Genomic DNA, 15,610 nt, shown 5'->3' with positions numbered 1-15,610 from the left:
CAACCCTCTCTTGTTTGCTGCTACTTCTCTAACATGTACCCACACTAAGTCAACAGCAGCCCACAGCCTCACATGTAAACAAACCTGCACACACAAATAGGATGCTAATTTGGTTAGCCGCAAGTTGCCCAAAAGTCGATCCCAATTGAGAGCCGATGTGAAACCATAACCTTCAGGAAGAAAACCTCATTAATAAAAAACCCATTGACACAACAGTATAATTAAAAACCCAGCCTTCGCACAAAACCTGTCTCAACAGTACATTATAAGGTCCACTTCTTATGTCTACATAAGGGAAAACAATCTAATACCATTATTTATTTAATATTTTTGGTTTTAGAGGCATTAAACAAATGCCATTACCCATAATCCCCAGACCTTTGTAGGCTAAATGTCACAGCTCAACGGAGGCGAAGAGTTGATGGGTTATAAAATCAGCAGAGCAGACGAACGCAGATTGCAGATTACATACCTCTAAAAATGACATTAGAAGAGAGCTTTGGTGGATTTTATGGATGTGGACAAAACCAAGTTAGTGCCGTACATAACGAGTACCCACACTGCTGCAGCTGTGAATGTTCGTGTGAGCTGTCAGGGGTTTTGTGCTAATCAGTGTTTAACATTGTCTAAACCTCGTAGGTTTCAGTTTCTAATAGTGGATGGTGAAATGTCTGAGAATATGAGAAGTCAACTGCAGGAACATAATTCACTTTTTCATAAAGACTAAAGCAGAAAAATGCTGACTGTGCTGAGTTAAAGATGCTAGTGGAACCGAGCTTTCTGCCCAGTTAGCTACAGTAGCTAATCCAGGGGACTAATTTCTGTTCACTTTCAGGCAAACTCATCAAGATTTTCAAATTATTCATATAAAACTGAAGTTAATTTGGAAAGCTTCAAGCAGCTCACGCCGCTTGCCCTCATATACGATGTTTTGCTGGAGACAGCGTTTGCCAAATCTCTACAACAGGGATGGTGAGCACAACGTTGGGATTACCAGTTTAGTTACCAGTGTAGTTTTGACACTGCGTTTTTTTGAGAGTGGTATCCATCTCCTCATCTAACTTTGCTCCGGAAAGCGAATGAGCATATTTCCCAAAATGCTGACTTGTTCCTTTAAATCCGCCACGTCTCAGCAGTCATCTGGGCATTCATACTACAGGATTTCTTGAAACTCAAAGCCCCTGCAGCCACAGATTTCACTGCTTTGTTTCCAACTGTGTACTCACACATCTACCTGTCGACGTTACTGTTTACCCCAAAACAAAACCAAAACATTGATGACAGCTTACGTTAAGAAGGCTGAGCGTGATTTAACTCCAGCGTAAATAAAGCCGTCTGTCACCCCGACTCTCTGTGTCAGTCTTTCTTTGTATCACACAAACACAGGCACAAACGCAAACACATCTAAAACAGAGCGCGAGTTTCCCCTTCCTCTCTCACTGATGTGCATGTCAGCGCTGATCACCTTGAACTCTTTCCTCAGTCATGTCACAAAAGGCGAACAGCGGCTGTTTACAGTGACGCATGAATATACAGGATCCCAATCTGCATCCCGTTGGGAGTGAGAGAACTATGAATATCCCAGAGCTCCCCGAAGTGTCAATCCTGAAACTGTGTGGGACACTAAGTGCTTTCTGAGGTCACCACCCCGCTGCCTTCTTCCTCAACAATCTGTTCCTGTGGCTGACATACTTTTAGGACTGCAGGAAGCTGAAAAGGCTCTCTTACCTTGCTGCAGGCTAAGAGAGCTTTATCCTGCATGTCACAGGTACGGAGAGGGGCCCAAGACAACTGTCAAATAAACAAAACTGCAATATTGAAGATAAGCCTGAAATTATAGCTCGGCAATCATAACAAGGCATGGCAGGTCTGAATGTCTCCACACACCACAAAATGTGTGTATGCGGCTGTCAATGCTTTGACACTAACAGAGTTTGAAGAATTAAACAGTGTGTTTATCTGCTCTAATGTAAGCTGCAATTAGAGCAAGTCCAGCTAATTAGCTTACTACCTCCACTCGTCACCAGGCATTACTTTCAAAGGAGCACATCATTAACCAATTAGTGTGTACAGTTACAGGTTACGTTAAATAAAAAGCCCAGTTCACAACTAGCAAATCCACTGTGTAGCAGTCACACCTAGATGCTATCAGACTTTATGCTAACCTGTCCTGCACTCGTTGGATTTTGGAGATTTTGGATTTTTACGTTCAGACAGCATTATGTTTGGCAACCTCATCCTTAAAGCCTTTTCTCTTGTAACATTATAAAATGAAAACATAAAACCATCATGTAAAGCTACGTAGTCGACCAGCATGATGTTACAATGAATACCCACTGTAATAAATGAACAATGCAACACAGCTCAGCTTGGAACATTAAAAACTCAGCTAATGTTAGCTTACTTAGCTAGCTTGCTACAGATAATAAAACCTGCCAGTGTCAGCTCTCATATCAGGGAGAAAATCAATGCTGCAGGTGAGAAACCTGCTTTTCTCTATGTCTTGTCTAAAATCCAGGACCTATTTAAAAAAAAATAGCAAGAATTTTGAGTGATAAATCTGCCACAGTTTCATCATTGGACGTTGAAAGTTTGACAGGAGTTTAGTGTTGCTGGTTTGATAGAGCCCATCAAACCTTCGACTGACAGGCTTGACAGGCTTAGCATTGCTGAACACGAGTTTAGGTACAGGTACATGTAGTTATCCTGCATCTGTCTTATTTCAGTCTGACTCCCAGCTTCATAAAAACATGTTGTACAAGAACTATGAAGGTTAAAAAGTCTGTAATGGTAAAGGGATTGTGGTACAAGTTAAACCTAACTGGCATAATATTGAAGAGTAATTGCTGTACATGGAGAAGCTACGTTATCTTATTTATTAAATCTCTCTGCAGACACTGTGAGACTGATAAGTTCCCGAACTTGTTCAAGAAAGGACCAAACTGTGCTTATCAACAGAGAGCTACAGCTTAAAGATTGTGAACCCAGACGTCTGCGCTCGTGGTATCTCATACCTCTGTTGGCCATCGCCATCTCAATGATGTCCAGTGTTGGGTCGTCTTCACACAGGTCGTAGGGCATGTTACCATCAGAGTTGACCGCCAGCAAATCTGCACCGCTGTGTGGAGACGAGCAGATAAATGATGAACACCTTTAGAATATTAGTTTTTACTGGCGGATAACATGAGGACTATATGAGGAAAAGTTGTTTGATGGTAAAAATAAAAAGCTTTTAATCCAAATAAGAGGATTTAACAATAGCTAAATATAACTTTGTGATGTTCTCATATTTTGTTAAAGGTTTGTTTACATCAGCAATGTTTTTAATCTTCTTAGTAAACCAGGCCTGTATTTTACACACCCAAAAAATGCTGAGAAGAAACTGATCTATAACTCAAAGTCTTGGACAGGAATGACAAAATGAATCTCAGTTGGAGCATTACTGATGACGCTAATTAAATTCTTTCAGTCCTGAACAAGTTGGCCTGCATTATTAAGTGCTTTTTAATCAGTAATTTCACTGAGGATAATGAGTCCCATGTGACATGATGAGGACAAGTCGTGCATGTCAACAGATAGCAGCAGTATTTCCGTGATTCGAGTTACTGTGTAATGTTACTTCAATGCTGCCCTTACATCCAGAGTCAGGCACAATGTGAGTGTGTGTGCATGTTATTATATCAGAGGATTCAAATCCCAATTGTATGATCATGTACTGCTGTATTTCCATATGTTCAGGTGTCAATGCTTCAACTTAACAGAATCAAATGCACATGAGGACATATTTTCCTCAGTATTACTGAGTTCTGAATTTCTTTTACAAAGATGGCCCATAATAACGGCTCAATCTGTGCCATTTGTAAATCATTTTGTGTCCTTGGGCTGGGAGATAATTCAATATTACTCTTTATTAACTTCCACTGGGATATCATGATGATATGATCATATGTTGTTTCAAATTCTGCTGTCTGAATTAAAGACCCCAAGCAAATTGTAATTAAAACTGTAGTTTGTCTGATGTAACACATGACATTTAGGTCCAGTTAATTGCACTGGATCTTAATTTCTTTATATGCTGATTTGATACTGAATTCAACAATATCTGCCTGCCCTTTTATGTCTTCTGCTGCTTTCCGACAACTGGAAAAAGTGGACGATGCCATGTCCCATTTCCAAATCTTCGTTTTTGTAATTGATTTTATTACAATGCTGTGTGTGTGTGTGTGTGTGTGTGTGTGTGTGTGTGTGTGTGTGTGTGTGTGTTCTTGCTGTTAGTGTGGTTTTGGCACTTCCTCTGCTGCCAGGTGCATTACCATCAGTTTCTGCTGCTCCAGGTTGCAGCGTCTGTTGTTTTTGGATCAGAAACGCCTAATTTCTCTTTCCCAGAACTCAATTAAAAACAATTCATAGGTTACCACAAATTGCCTACAGTGGCCCACTGGGGACAGTGGTTGCATTTTTAACTGAACATTTGACAGCACAACAAAAATGTGGCTGTTAATTTCAGGCTGGGGTGTGTGAACGCGGTTTACAGGGCAGCGCTGCAAGTCAATGGAAACTTTAACTTCAACTTTAAGCAAACTCTATGGGGTACGATGTGTCCAGCTGTTGATTATCAAACTAATTTCAGCCTGGTGGCTTTTTTCTTGCACAAAAGCACCTGATTGTTATGGATACTGCACCGTGCAGCCTTGATTAGTGAACATCACGTTACTACATGATGGTTCCAGGCACCTTACTCATTCAATAATTCTTACTGAGGTGGAGGTACTTTATATCAGGAGAGGCAGGACAGCTCCTCTGTATCACAGCAGGAAACCCGGGTGGAGCGTGTCTGTGCATCTTACTGTGCAATGAGGATCTTGACCAGGCCTGCGTGGCCACATGTAGCAGCGGCATGCAGCGGCGTCCACAGCTCATTGTCCTGAGCGTTGACGCTGGCTCCTCGGTCCAGCAGGATCTTCACCATCTCCTCATAATTGTCGATACAACACTGCAGTGAAACAGACGGGCAGGAGTGGAAAAAGAGGACATTTGTTTAGTTACTGAAACTGTAAGATTTGCTGGTTTAAAACCCCAGACTGAGGTAGACAGAGAGAAGTAATGACAAGGTTGTAAAAATGGAAAGAAATGGATGAAGAGGAGCAAGGTGGAAGTGATACTAAATGTGCAGGAGGCGAAGGCTGAGAGGACAAAAAGAAAATGGCATAACAGACTTAACACTTTGAAGGGCATGTCTGTATCTGCTGTTTTTGACTCAACCATCGAGTAATGTGAGAGGTCTAGCGAAAGACCGAGGTCCACAGTTTCCTCTCGTTTCGAAGAAAATGAAATGCAGGCTGAAGGAGCTCTTCAGTCTGATATAATTCATACAGTGAGTACTCAGCTGTGCTGCAATGATGCCGTACTGTACGCTTCAGCACCTTAATCACTGCAACAACGGGATGAAAAGAGACTCATTTGTCACCAAGAGCACAGACGAACAAGGAGTCCACTGTGAAGTCAAACTCTATCTCTGCAAAAGTCCTCTAAGAGCACATTGCAGAGAACACAACTGAGAGCACATTAAGCCAATTTGGACCCAGTCATTCTGACCTCTCGCCTACTGTGTGTGGGCTGTTCCCTGGATCTGAGACAACACTGGAAATACACCCATAACTCACACCCATCCACAGAGACAAAGACAGAAAGGGACAGAAAGTATTTTCCTTGTTAAACTTGGGTGTGATTATAGGGTGGGGAGGAAGGAGAATTTTTCCACGAAAACCATCCTCTAGTCTAAGCCGCTGTCGGCAACAGCAGTTTTCTCCATCAGAGCTAATTGGTGCAAGTGTGGCGGCGCTGTGCCGCTGAACAAAGACGACAGAGGAGACCAGAAAGGAAAGCAACAAAGAGAGGCTACAAGGAGCAGAGTGGAGTCAAAGAATGGGATTACTCTGTCACAGGAGGAGGGTCAGATATAATCACACAGCTGAGTCTTGTTCCAAAGTCGGAAGGGACGTTTCAGCAGGAGCCTGTGTTATGATTCGTGCTGATAAACTTTGAATCTCATCGATCACACGTACATATTAAAGCAGAAATGTCATAAAAATCTCTTTGTTCCCAGAAAGCGCTGCATGTTTTTAGCGAAGGGCACCTTCACTTCTGTGAGCAGCCGCTGAAGTGTTTTGTCTCCGTTTTTAAATGAAAATGAGACATCATGGTGTCGTGATGAAATGTAAAATCCCAAAAAGAAAAAAAATGACTGCCGTTAATCGCATTATGATTCTACCCACTGAGAGCCATTTATTGAAGACTTTAAACAATGAGAGGAAGATGAAAAGAAAAATGGCTGGCAATAAAAAGGAAGTAACAAAAATAAATGATTCTCTTTTGTCAACTGATTATCCTGCTCAGGGCAAGTGTGCACTGAATAGACGAGGCACCGACACGGAGCTAAAACACATGGATTCAAAACCCCTGATTGTTATTCTTTTACGTAAACATTAAAGCCTCTGTGTAGATCTATGTGATTATTGTGTCATCTAAATTATTGCGGTGGAGTTTATATCTAAACTGATAGGAACCTACGTTATATAAGCAGTTCATTCCTTCCTGCAGCTGTCAGACTGTACAACAAAAACTGCTGCAAGTAATCTGCAAATCATCTGTAAATTAGCTGTGCAATAATCTGGGCAATAATTGGTGCAATGATCTGTGCAATCCATCCTGTACACAACAGTCTGCAAATACACTTTATAATTTAAGATCATGTTTATTTTTATTACACTCTTGTATATACTTATTGTTTTTACTTATCTATCTAACTAATCTATCTTTTACTGATACTGCTGTAAATTGGAATTTCCCCTTGCAGGACTAATAAAGGTATATTGGTCAGTCAACCAATTCAATTAATCAGCATTTTTTTTCATAATCGATTGATAGTTTGACTTGTTTTTAAAATATTATCTCCTTCTAGCTTCCTAAATATTTCTGCTCTTCTCTGTTTCATGTGTTCTGGTCTGTTGGTCGGACAAAACAAGACAACTGCAGAAATCATCTCGAGCTCTGGAGGACTGAAGATTAATGGATTAGCAAATAGCTGCTGCCCTACTATCAACTTTTTCAGGCAACACACAACTAGAGTTACGATGTCGGTGCCATAAAATGGTTTTCAATGAAAGCAAACTGATTTTTCTCAACTTTGCACAAATGAACATGTCTCCACCTGCCATACAAAGGAAGTCCCAAAAGTTTTAGGCAACAGGTAGTAATACTTTTTGTTTTCTTTTTGTGCCTCATAACAAAACATTATACGTTTGTTTCAAAAGCAGGAAGGTAGTCATAGTGGCCAAAGTAGCTGAGTTTCAGGCATTAACGGTAAAGTAGTGTCAACACCTGAGCCTGCAAAGTCTGATATGAGTTTGACAAGTAAAGTGACCTGTAAGAATGAAGGGATAACATGATTCACTGAATGTCATTAATAAGAAATAACATTTACGGATGAATGAACAGATTCAGTGTAACTCACAGAGCAGTATTTTCCAGTCTGCTCCCCGGGTCACCCTGTCCTGTGGGTTTCGGTCGCACTCGTAGTGCTGAGCCAAAGTCTGGCTCTTTTCAGGCATGAAATAAGTCACACTGCTGCTTCATCTGCTGCAGCCTCTACATTAATCTGACAGCATTAGATCCACGCTCAAAGTGTTACAGAGATGCGACCTGATGCCATCTAGTGAGGTTGTCATCATGACTACATTAACCAGTGCTTATTCAGACACAGAACCAATATTGCTATGACATAACAAGGTGTGTTTCCCAGAGGGGTCTGACTGGTTGTCTTTCCTGTATTCACTGTGAGGTACAAATTAAATTAGAGATGCTGTTAAACATCTGTTGTGTTGAGTGATTCACTTCCTCTAGAGAGTTTCTTTTCCCATGAAAGAACTTTTCACCTATTACGCCCGTCTCCAAATATTCCCCCACGCTCGCCATATAAACCTTGAGAAGCCGAGGTGTGCAGGGAAGACTGTGTTTGTTTTTCATGGATTTACATAGAGGATGAGCTGAAGTGCAATCTCTTGAGGTTTCAAGTATCTGAGAATAGGAGTGAGTCAGACAGTAATACGGAGACAGGCACAAACAGGAATATAAACCGACTGGATGGAATTGCCAAGAAAGTGAAGTGGTTGGCAGATTAGGAGACAGACGAAAGTCACTTTGGAAAATGTAAACAACAACAGCAACAACAACAGACTGTCTTCTTTAGCATACTGTTGATATGATCTGGATTTAGACCTGTAGGTGGTTTTAGCATAGCTAGCAGGCCAACTGCACCTGTGACAGACAAATATCAACAATGAATGAGTAGAAAACTAGTCTCACCATGTTTTCACCACCAGAGAACACAGGAATTATTAGATGTACTAGAGGACATCATGTTGGTCTTTGGCAAATACTGATCAGCATTTTTCAGCATTTTCTGACATTTTAAAGACCAAAAAACTAATCGATTCATAGAGAAACTAATCTACAGATTAACTGGCAATGAAAATAACATTGTTTTATGTGTTTATTTTACAGTGTTTGTAGATCTTTGAAAAGATGCTTCTGTTAAAATAATATAGAAGTAGTCTGTCTCTTGCTACTCTTGTACTGGTTTTCCCTCTTAAGGACATAATGCACCAAAACTGTTATTCGCATGGTTCGAACCTCTGTGTTTTTTAGGGGTTTTTACAGGCCTAGTTGCAGCACTAGAGGGTTGGTTTGTTTTTTTTGTTTTTTGTTTTTTGTCAGTTTGATCCAACCAGCAAGAACTGACCGAACAAACTGTTATTTTGCATCGAGGTGAGCAGGTGTGACTGCAAGATGATTTAGTGGTTGAGACCGTGACCTCTGGTACCACGTGCGTCACTGTGGGCCTTAAAACTAGACCTCAATCTGTACTCTCAGTCACCTGTACTCCATCTCTGTCTGCCGTCCTGCTGCCTGAAAAAAATAATCTTAAACTGAATGCTTAAACAACAATTAAAAAAAAAAAAAAAGACTATTAGACCACATTGACGGAAGGAGTGTGTATGTGTGTGCGCATTTGGGTGGGACATAAATTAATATATAACACAAGAGAGGAAATGAAATTACTTCACAGATGCAGAGGGCAGATAGCAGGAAGACAGATAAGAGGTGGAATAGATGCGCTGAAAACACAACCGCCGACTGACTGGAAACAGAACTAGCTGACAGACACATCCTGTGAGCAATATTTCAGTCGCAGTGAGAAGCATGTTCGTGAAGATTAACAGATTTAAGAGCTTTTACACAGAGTCCAAACACGAGGATCGCTGTGCTGTGCCGTACATTGTCCCTGCGACTTAAAATCTAACTGACCTCAAAAAGACAATCTATATTGAGTTACAGAGCTGCTGCTTACGTGATGCATCCGAAAGAAACAAAGTCTGACCTGTGGGAAATTTCAGAGCCAGGATTTGTCTGAGAACGTGGGCGACATGTGGCCTGGCTACACACTTCATCGCTGTCCATATCTCAAATCTCGGTCAGAAAAATGACCATACAAAAATGGTGACAAACGTGGATGAGATTAACGTAGCTAATCGCTTCCTGAAAGTGGACTTAAAAACAAATATTGGCGCTTAAATCAGCATATCCCTTTAATCAATGTCCAAAAACTTCAAATAAAAGATACTCAAACACAGCCTCACTTTTGGTGGCTAATCTAAGCTAACGTTAGCAAACTTTAGGCACTAACAGACATCACTAAATTCATATATGTACTTCTTACACTTCTACATAGCCGCCGCTACGCTACGTACACTATGTGAAAGATCAACCTTTCATCCGTTTGGTCTCAAAAGTAAAACAGGAAGTGAACGCGCCGTTGCTCACTGCCAACAGAACAAGTTTCGCAGTCTCACTTTAACTGCTCCAAGAAACCACTACTGCAGCTACTGGACAAAATAACACCTCCCAGGCAGCTAAAAACACAACGTTTATTCAGTCTGATTATCAGGCTGCATGAAATAGAGCATGTTATCAACCCCCTGCTGACATGTGCTGCTCTTGTATTTAAGTTTTTGCCTGAAATTCTTCTTTAAGCAGAGGATGTTTAAAGATTGTGGAGAAATCGCTGTGATATGTATATGAGAAGCAACATGATACTAAAGGCAGGCAGGCAGGCGGCATGGAAAGTAAAAAAGAACATGAAGGCTTTGGTTTGGAGATCTTGGTCACAGAGCGCAGGAGGAGGTTCGCCTTTAGATTTCTCTTTTTTCTGAATCTTTTCTAAAGCAATCTGCACCAAACATGACTGGAAAGGATGTGTGCATAAAAACCACAACCTCTTTTTCCAGCGCGTATATATGCAGTTGGACTTGGTGTGAAAGGCCCTCACTGTGATTGATGCTCAGATAAGCAAAGTGAGAGACAGGGTGAGCGAGTGTCTGTATGAGCTTCTTAAAGCTGCCAAAAGCAGAAGTGGCTCTCTGTGGAGGCTGGTTTATTTGTGTCAACTACCTCCGGTGTAAATGATGTCAAGAGAGCAGCAGAGACAACAGATTCAAAGGAAGAGGCAGACGTGTATGAGTCACAAAGTCACTGTGTGTGACGGTATTAAATTGGCAAATTGTACATCTCGTTACACGGAGATGGTGATTCAGAGAGCAAGTTATGGATTCCATTTTCTGTCTAAGTCTGGTAATTGACAAGCTTGAAGATATAATTCAGGAAATATGTGCAGCCTCATAAAACTGACAAGACCAAGACTCTTAAGAGACATACAAGCTTGTCAAAGACATCTGACACACTGATGGATTAGCTCACATCTAAAGCTCCAGCCTGCAGCAGTGAGTATGACAGATGTCATCAGAAAAACCCAAGAGACTGCAACCTACACGGCAGCTCACAAACAGGCTAATCTCCTAACCTCCTTCTGAATAAACCCACATACTTCAGCCCGCCTGCTAGCTGACTGCTAAGCTAATCTCTTAGCTTTCCCTCTGGAAAAAAGAAAAAAAAAGAAAAATGACACATACTTGCACCCACAAGATAACTCACCACTAGACTAAACTCCTAGCCTCCACCCTTCTCGTCTTGGCAACGAGACAATGAGGCAAGCGAGGAAATAATGTGCCTTTCATGAAAACTATTCACACATGGATGGGAGTGACAAAGGCTCAGATTATGCCCAAAGTGGCTGGAAAACAAAAGCAACAGTCTTGGCAGGATCCGTAAGTGGGCTGAGAGGACTGTGGTCCAGGTTGAGGAGCAAAATGGCGAGGAAATAAGAAATCTGATCAGGGCTAGTGGCACGAGGGGAACACTGAAGGGTTAAGTGGGCAGGACCAGGGCCAGGTGGCTGAGAGTACAGCTGCAGGAGGTCAAAGGATAAAAGGGCTTTAAATTTTATCAGAGCTGATAGGACTCATGCAAATCATGAAGAGGGAAACTACTGGAGTACAGTGGACGGTTTCCGGGCTCAGGTACATCTGGAAACACTCATTTTTCTGCACTCTCCTTCACATACTGTCCGACAGGGCATCAACACTTAATCACATCTGTGAAAGACACATGAAAACACATTCATAAGACACAGCAGGTGCTACGAGGGACCAGAGTGAGAGAGTGCAAGAACACTGAAAGGCAGCCAGGTCTGAGTTTAAGGTCCTCAAGAGGCTGAAGTAATGAAGAGCTGAATGACTGATGAAAAGTCCGGGATCACATTGGAATGCAGTCTCATAACTTCACAGCTTGAATCCATTACAGGACAAGTTAAAAGCCCACCTCAGCCATCTCTGTCCCTGTCTGTCATCTCTGCATAAATATTTGAATGGCTGAATCATTGAAGTAAATGTTTTTTAATGTGGCTCCAGCAGTCTATTGATGTTCTGGGTCATCGTGCCCACTCAGCCACACCATCCCAGGGTCCTGAAGCAAAACACAAGAGCTCGGATAACAGCTGCGGCTCGACAATATGTGGAACAACATAGGGGAGTTTGAAAGCATCTGCCGTCAAGGATATCGTCTCCTTTCAAGCTTTGAGAGTGTTTCGCAAACATGTTTCTCCTGATACAGGTGACAAAAAGAAATATGGTCAAGGAGCCTGGACTCTTGTACAATATGGTGCAGAACACAGCTCCCTTTAGCAAGCAACCAACCAGAGCCAACATGAAGCTGTCCCTCAAACCAAGGCCAGGTTTTGCCCTGAACTGGATCAACAGGTAGACAGGAAGTGCAGTTTTTCTCAATATTCTCTAGCTCATAACTGGATATTTGTGCTTTAGTTTCACTCTGCAACAAACATTTCCTGCTGCTTCACATAAAAGCTGTCCTAGAGCAAACCTTTATTGTGAAGGAGCCACAGAATATGCAATGTCTTAGTCACACAGGTAGCACAGCTTTGTTAGCGGTGCTATTCTTCATTTAAAAAACAAGATATGGATGTTTTCTGTGATATAGACTTTTAAGTATTGCATTTTAGTAACACATCCATAACTTTAAGGCTCATTTGTCACCAAGCAGTGCACACTGGTTTGTAATATTATTGGTCAGAATCATAGCAACAATCACTGTATTCTCACTGTTGAGTCCTCCATGTCAGGACGGCCATGTTTCCATCACAGTGGTCTCACTGAAATGAATGAGGAGGTTGCGCTTTTGATGCAGCACTAACTGCATTTGAACATGGCCTCACACACATCCATCCACCCACCCACACACACACACACACACACACACACACACACACACACACAAGCATGCATAACCTTGAACAAAAGGTCTCCATTTATCCTCCACATCACCCCAATGTGAGTTAACAAAGTAAGTGTAGGAAAATATACGATCGTAGGGACTTTCATGAAGCATCAACTTTTTCTCAAGGGCTGACATTGACGTGTGTGTCTGTGTGTGTCTGTGTGTGTCTGTGTGTGTCTGTGTGTTTTGGCACATGCTGTACCCCTGCGAGCCATCCATTGATTGATGTCTCATATCAGTGAGGGGAGACCAACCCTAGATAGAAGTGACATCTCATTTAGAGAAACATCACCCCCACTTTCCTTCATTTATCTGACCCTCCGCCATACGGTGTGTGCGTGTGTGTGTGTTTGTGTGTGTGCATGTATGAATTCTCCATGTGTGTTTCTGTCTGTGTTGTGCACCCCATCTGCCTGTTGTGTGTGTGTGTGTGTGGTGCTATTTGTCAAACCGTAGCAGATGTGAAAAGGTCTCATCTTGAGCACAGTGTGTAGGCTGACCCATCCAAATAGCAGATTATCGGGTACACACACATTCAAAGCCAAAAGGTCAATCTGATCTCTCGACAGTCAGCGGCCCACAGCTCTTAAAACACCAGCCACACCAGTGGTGACTGATGGACTTCAATTTTCTCTCCCCCTGTTCATTTTTCTGCCTCCCAGCAGGAGCCTGAATATTAGGCTTTGAGTGGCCGACGGGGAAAGCTGTGTTAGCTGAGGTGGAGCGAAAAGAGGCAAAGGAAGACAGAGGACATAAACTGTGGAGAGAGACAAATGAGAGGAGAGGAGAGGAGAGGAGAGGAGAGGAGAGGAGAGGAGAGGAGAGGAGAGGAGAGGAGAGGAGAGGAGAGGCGGGCGAGGAAGGATGGAAAGCAGAGAACAAACTACGGTTATAAAAGAGCATCACATCCTTCCGAAAACGCTTGAATATGAGGAGCCACATGGTGTCTTTTACACTGTAAACATCTCCTACTCTGCTCATGAAGACGCTGTCTAGGGATGAAAATTAGATTTTGAGTTTACTCTTTGAGCCTCTCCAGCAATTAACATTTCAATGGTTGTTTGGATGCTTGTTTGTGTTTACAGGTTGGGCTGTTTGCCTCACATCTCCAGCCAGTAGAGGGCGAACCAGTGTGGTAAGTAGGTGCAGCAGCTTTGGGGACTGTTGGAGTAATCAGTGCAGAAGAATGTGTTCTCAGGTCAAGAGCTGGGGCCTGTTTCACAAAGACATTTTCAAATGGTCTGTCGTGTTCATTTTGCTCATACTGTAGATTAATCTAATGCAGGTTAGATTTATTTTAGGCCTAAAAAGTTAGTCACGCTGGCCTCAGGCTAGCCCACAACAAAGAGCCGCGTTTCTGTGATAAGAATTAATTATACCTGCTGACCGCTGCCACTGAATGACCAAAAAAAGAGCAAAACGCGGCTTATAATTTGTGGTCTGCTAACAATTTTGTTGGGCGCGAAATAAGAAAGGAGAGATTTTTTTAGAGAGAGCAGCGACCTGTTGGATATGCAGCGGCGAGGACGTCATCAGTCATTTTCATTTGTCCAAGGAAACTATCCTGAGTCTGACTGGTGAGTTAGTGCCAGTGCTGCCTGTCGTGCCACATTAAGAAGACACAGCATCTGAGCTCTGCCGCAGGTCTGCACTGCACGGAGACTTAATACCACTGAAAGTTTTTTGTGTCGTTGCACTCTTCGCTGAATTTTCCGAGTGAAAGGTCCTTTCAGCTGCTGAACTCTTCCTGCAGGCAAACACCTTCTGCTGGAGTGAACAGAGCTGAGCAGCGGTCTGACGCAGTTGCTCGGTCAGACGCGTTTTTTCAGTTTGAAAAATGGCCTTTTTACCCAGAATTCACTCAACATTGGTCCTACTTCACCGGACTGTGCACCGGATGAATTAAGACATCTTTCTGAAGTTAGTTTGAGCTAAGCCGAAGACAAAGAGCATCTTTGTGAAACTGGATTTGATTTGATGTTTGATGATAACTTAGTTTCACGGAACCAGCTAAAAGTCAGAGGAATGGAGGAAAAACAACATTTCAAATAAAGGCTGGTGTGTTTGTGAACAAATGAGACATGTAACCATCCATTATGTACACAGACAGCTGTGCAGCTTTGAAGGAAAAGTGAGTTGGTGCATTGATTTGAGTGAGGTGGAAGCTTTGATTATCATGGAAGTAATAGCTCTAATTAGCAAATGAAAATAGGCCTGATCTCCTCTATCAATTTCCTACATCAAAATGGACTAATTTCCCCAATACAGAACTCATTTCCTGACTATTAACAATCATTTTTTCAGTGTCAGAAAACCTCAACACATTTTTCTCCACAAGGCCGCTGCAAACTAATCACACCAGGAAGTGATTTAATTATATTTCCATAAAGGCAGAGATGCTAATGGTGAAGCTGGACTTGACTAATAAAAGTTTTAAAAAGAGGATGGTCACAGTGTTTGACTGCTCCGCAGAGGCAAAACAGGGAGATGTGGAATATGTGACAACAGAATAAACTCGAGAATGCATCCCACAGTTTGAAAGAGCAAGTCAAGCACCTTTTGGAAAGTGAGATTTTGTAGTCATCAGTATGTTGAACTTGAGCTGTGTGTCAGTCCTGAAGAAGAAAGGTGTACTTGTTCATCAAAGTGATACAGAAAATGACCTCCACTCAATTTTCTATTGTCCTCTGTACCTGCAAACCGTTATTTTGTTCAGCAGAATAAAAACAAGCTGATTTTTTTTTTGTTTCAATAGACAATGCACAGAGAGTGGTTTTCAAAGAAGAAACATTTAAGGTAGTCAGTTACTTAGAAAAACAACTGGGAGATGAGAAAAAAAAAAATTAAATCTGTTGTCAAAGCA

At 42.0% G+C, this 15,610-nt stretch overlaps 1 protein-coding gene across 2 annotated transcripts in view; it reads right to left on the bottom strand.

Annotated features, from left to right (window-relative positions):
* The window catches only part of ppp1r16b (protein phosphatase 1, regulatory subunit 16B), a 90,509-nt gene that overhangs the window by 15,280 nt on the left and 59,619 nt on the right, over window positions 1-15,610 (bottom strand). For both annotated transcript variants that reach the window (XM_070959321.1, XM_070959322.1), the window contains 2 exons: window positions 4,848-4,993; window positions 3,015-3,118 (listed from right to left, as the gene is read on the bottom strand). In XM_070959321.1, the coding sequence (XP_070815422.1) occupies window positions 3,015-3,118; window positions 4,848-4,993 (250 nt within the window). The remainder of the gene's footprint in view (window positions 1-3,014; window positions 3,119-4,847; window positions 4,994-15,610) is intronic.

Source organism: Chaetodon trifascialis, chromosome 3, assembly GCF_039877785.1.
Source record: "Chaetodon trifascialis isolate fChaTrf1 chromosome 3, fChaTrf1.hap1, whole genome shotgun sequence".
NCBI lineage: Eukaryota > Metazoa > Chordata > Actinopteri > Chaetodontiformes > Chaetodontidae > Chaetodon > Chaetodon trifascialis.
Note: the sequence above shows the minus strand (reverse complement) of the source record. Positions and strands in the feature narration are given on the sequence as shown.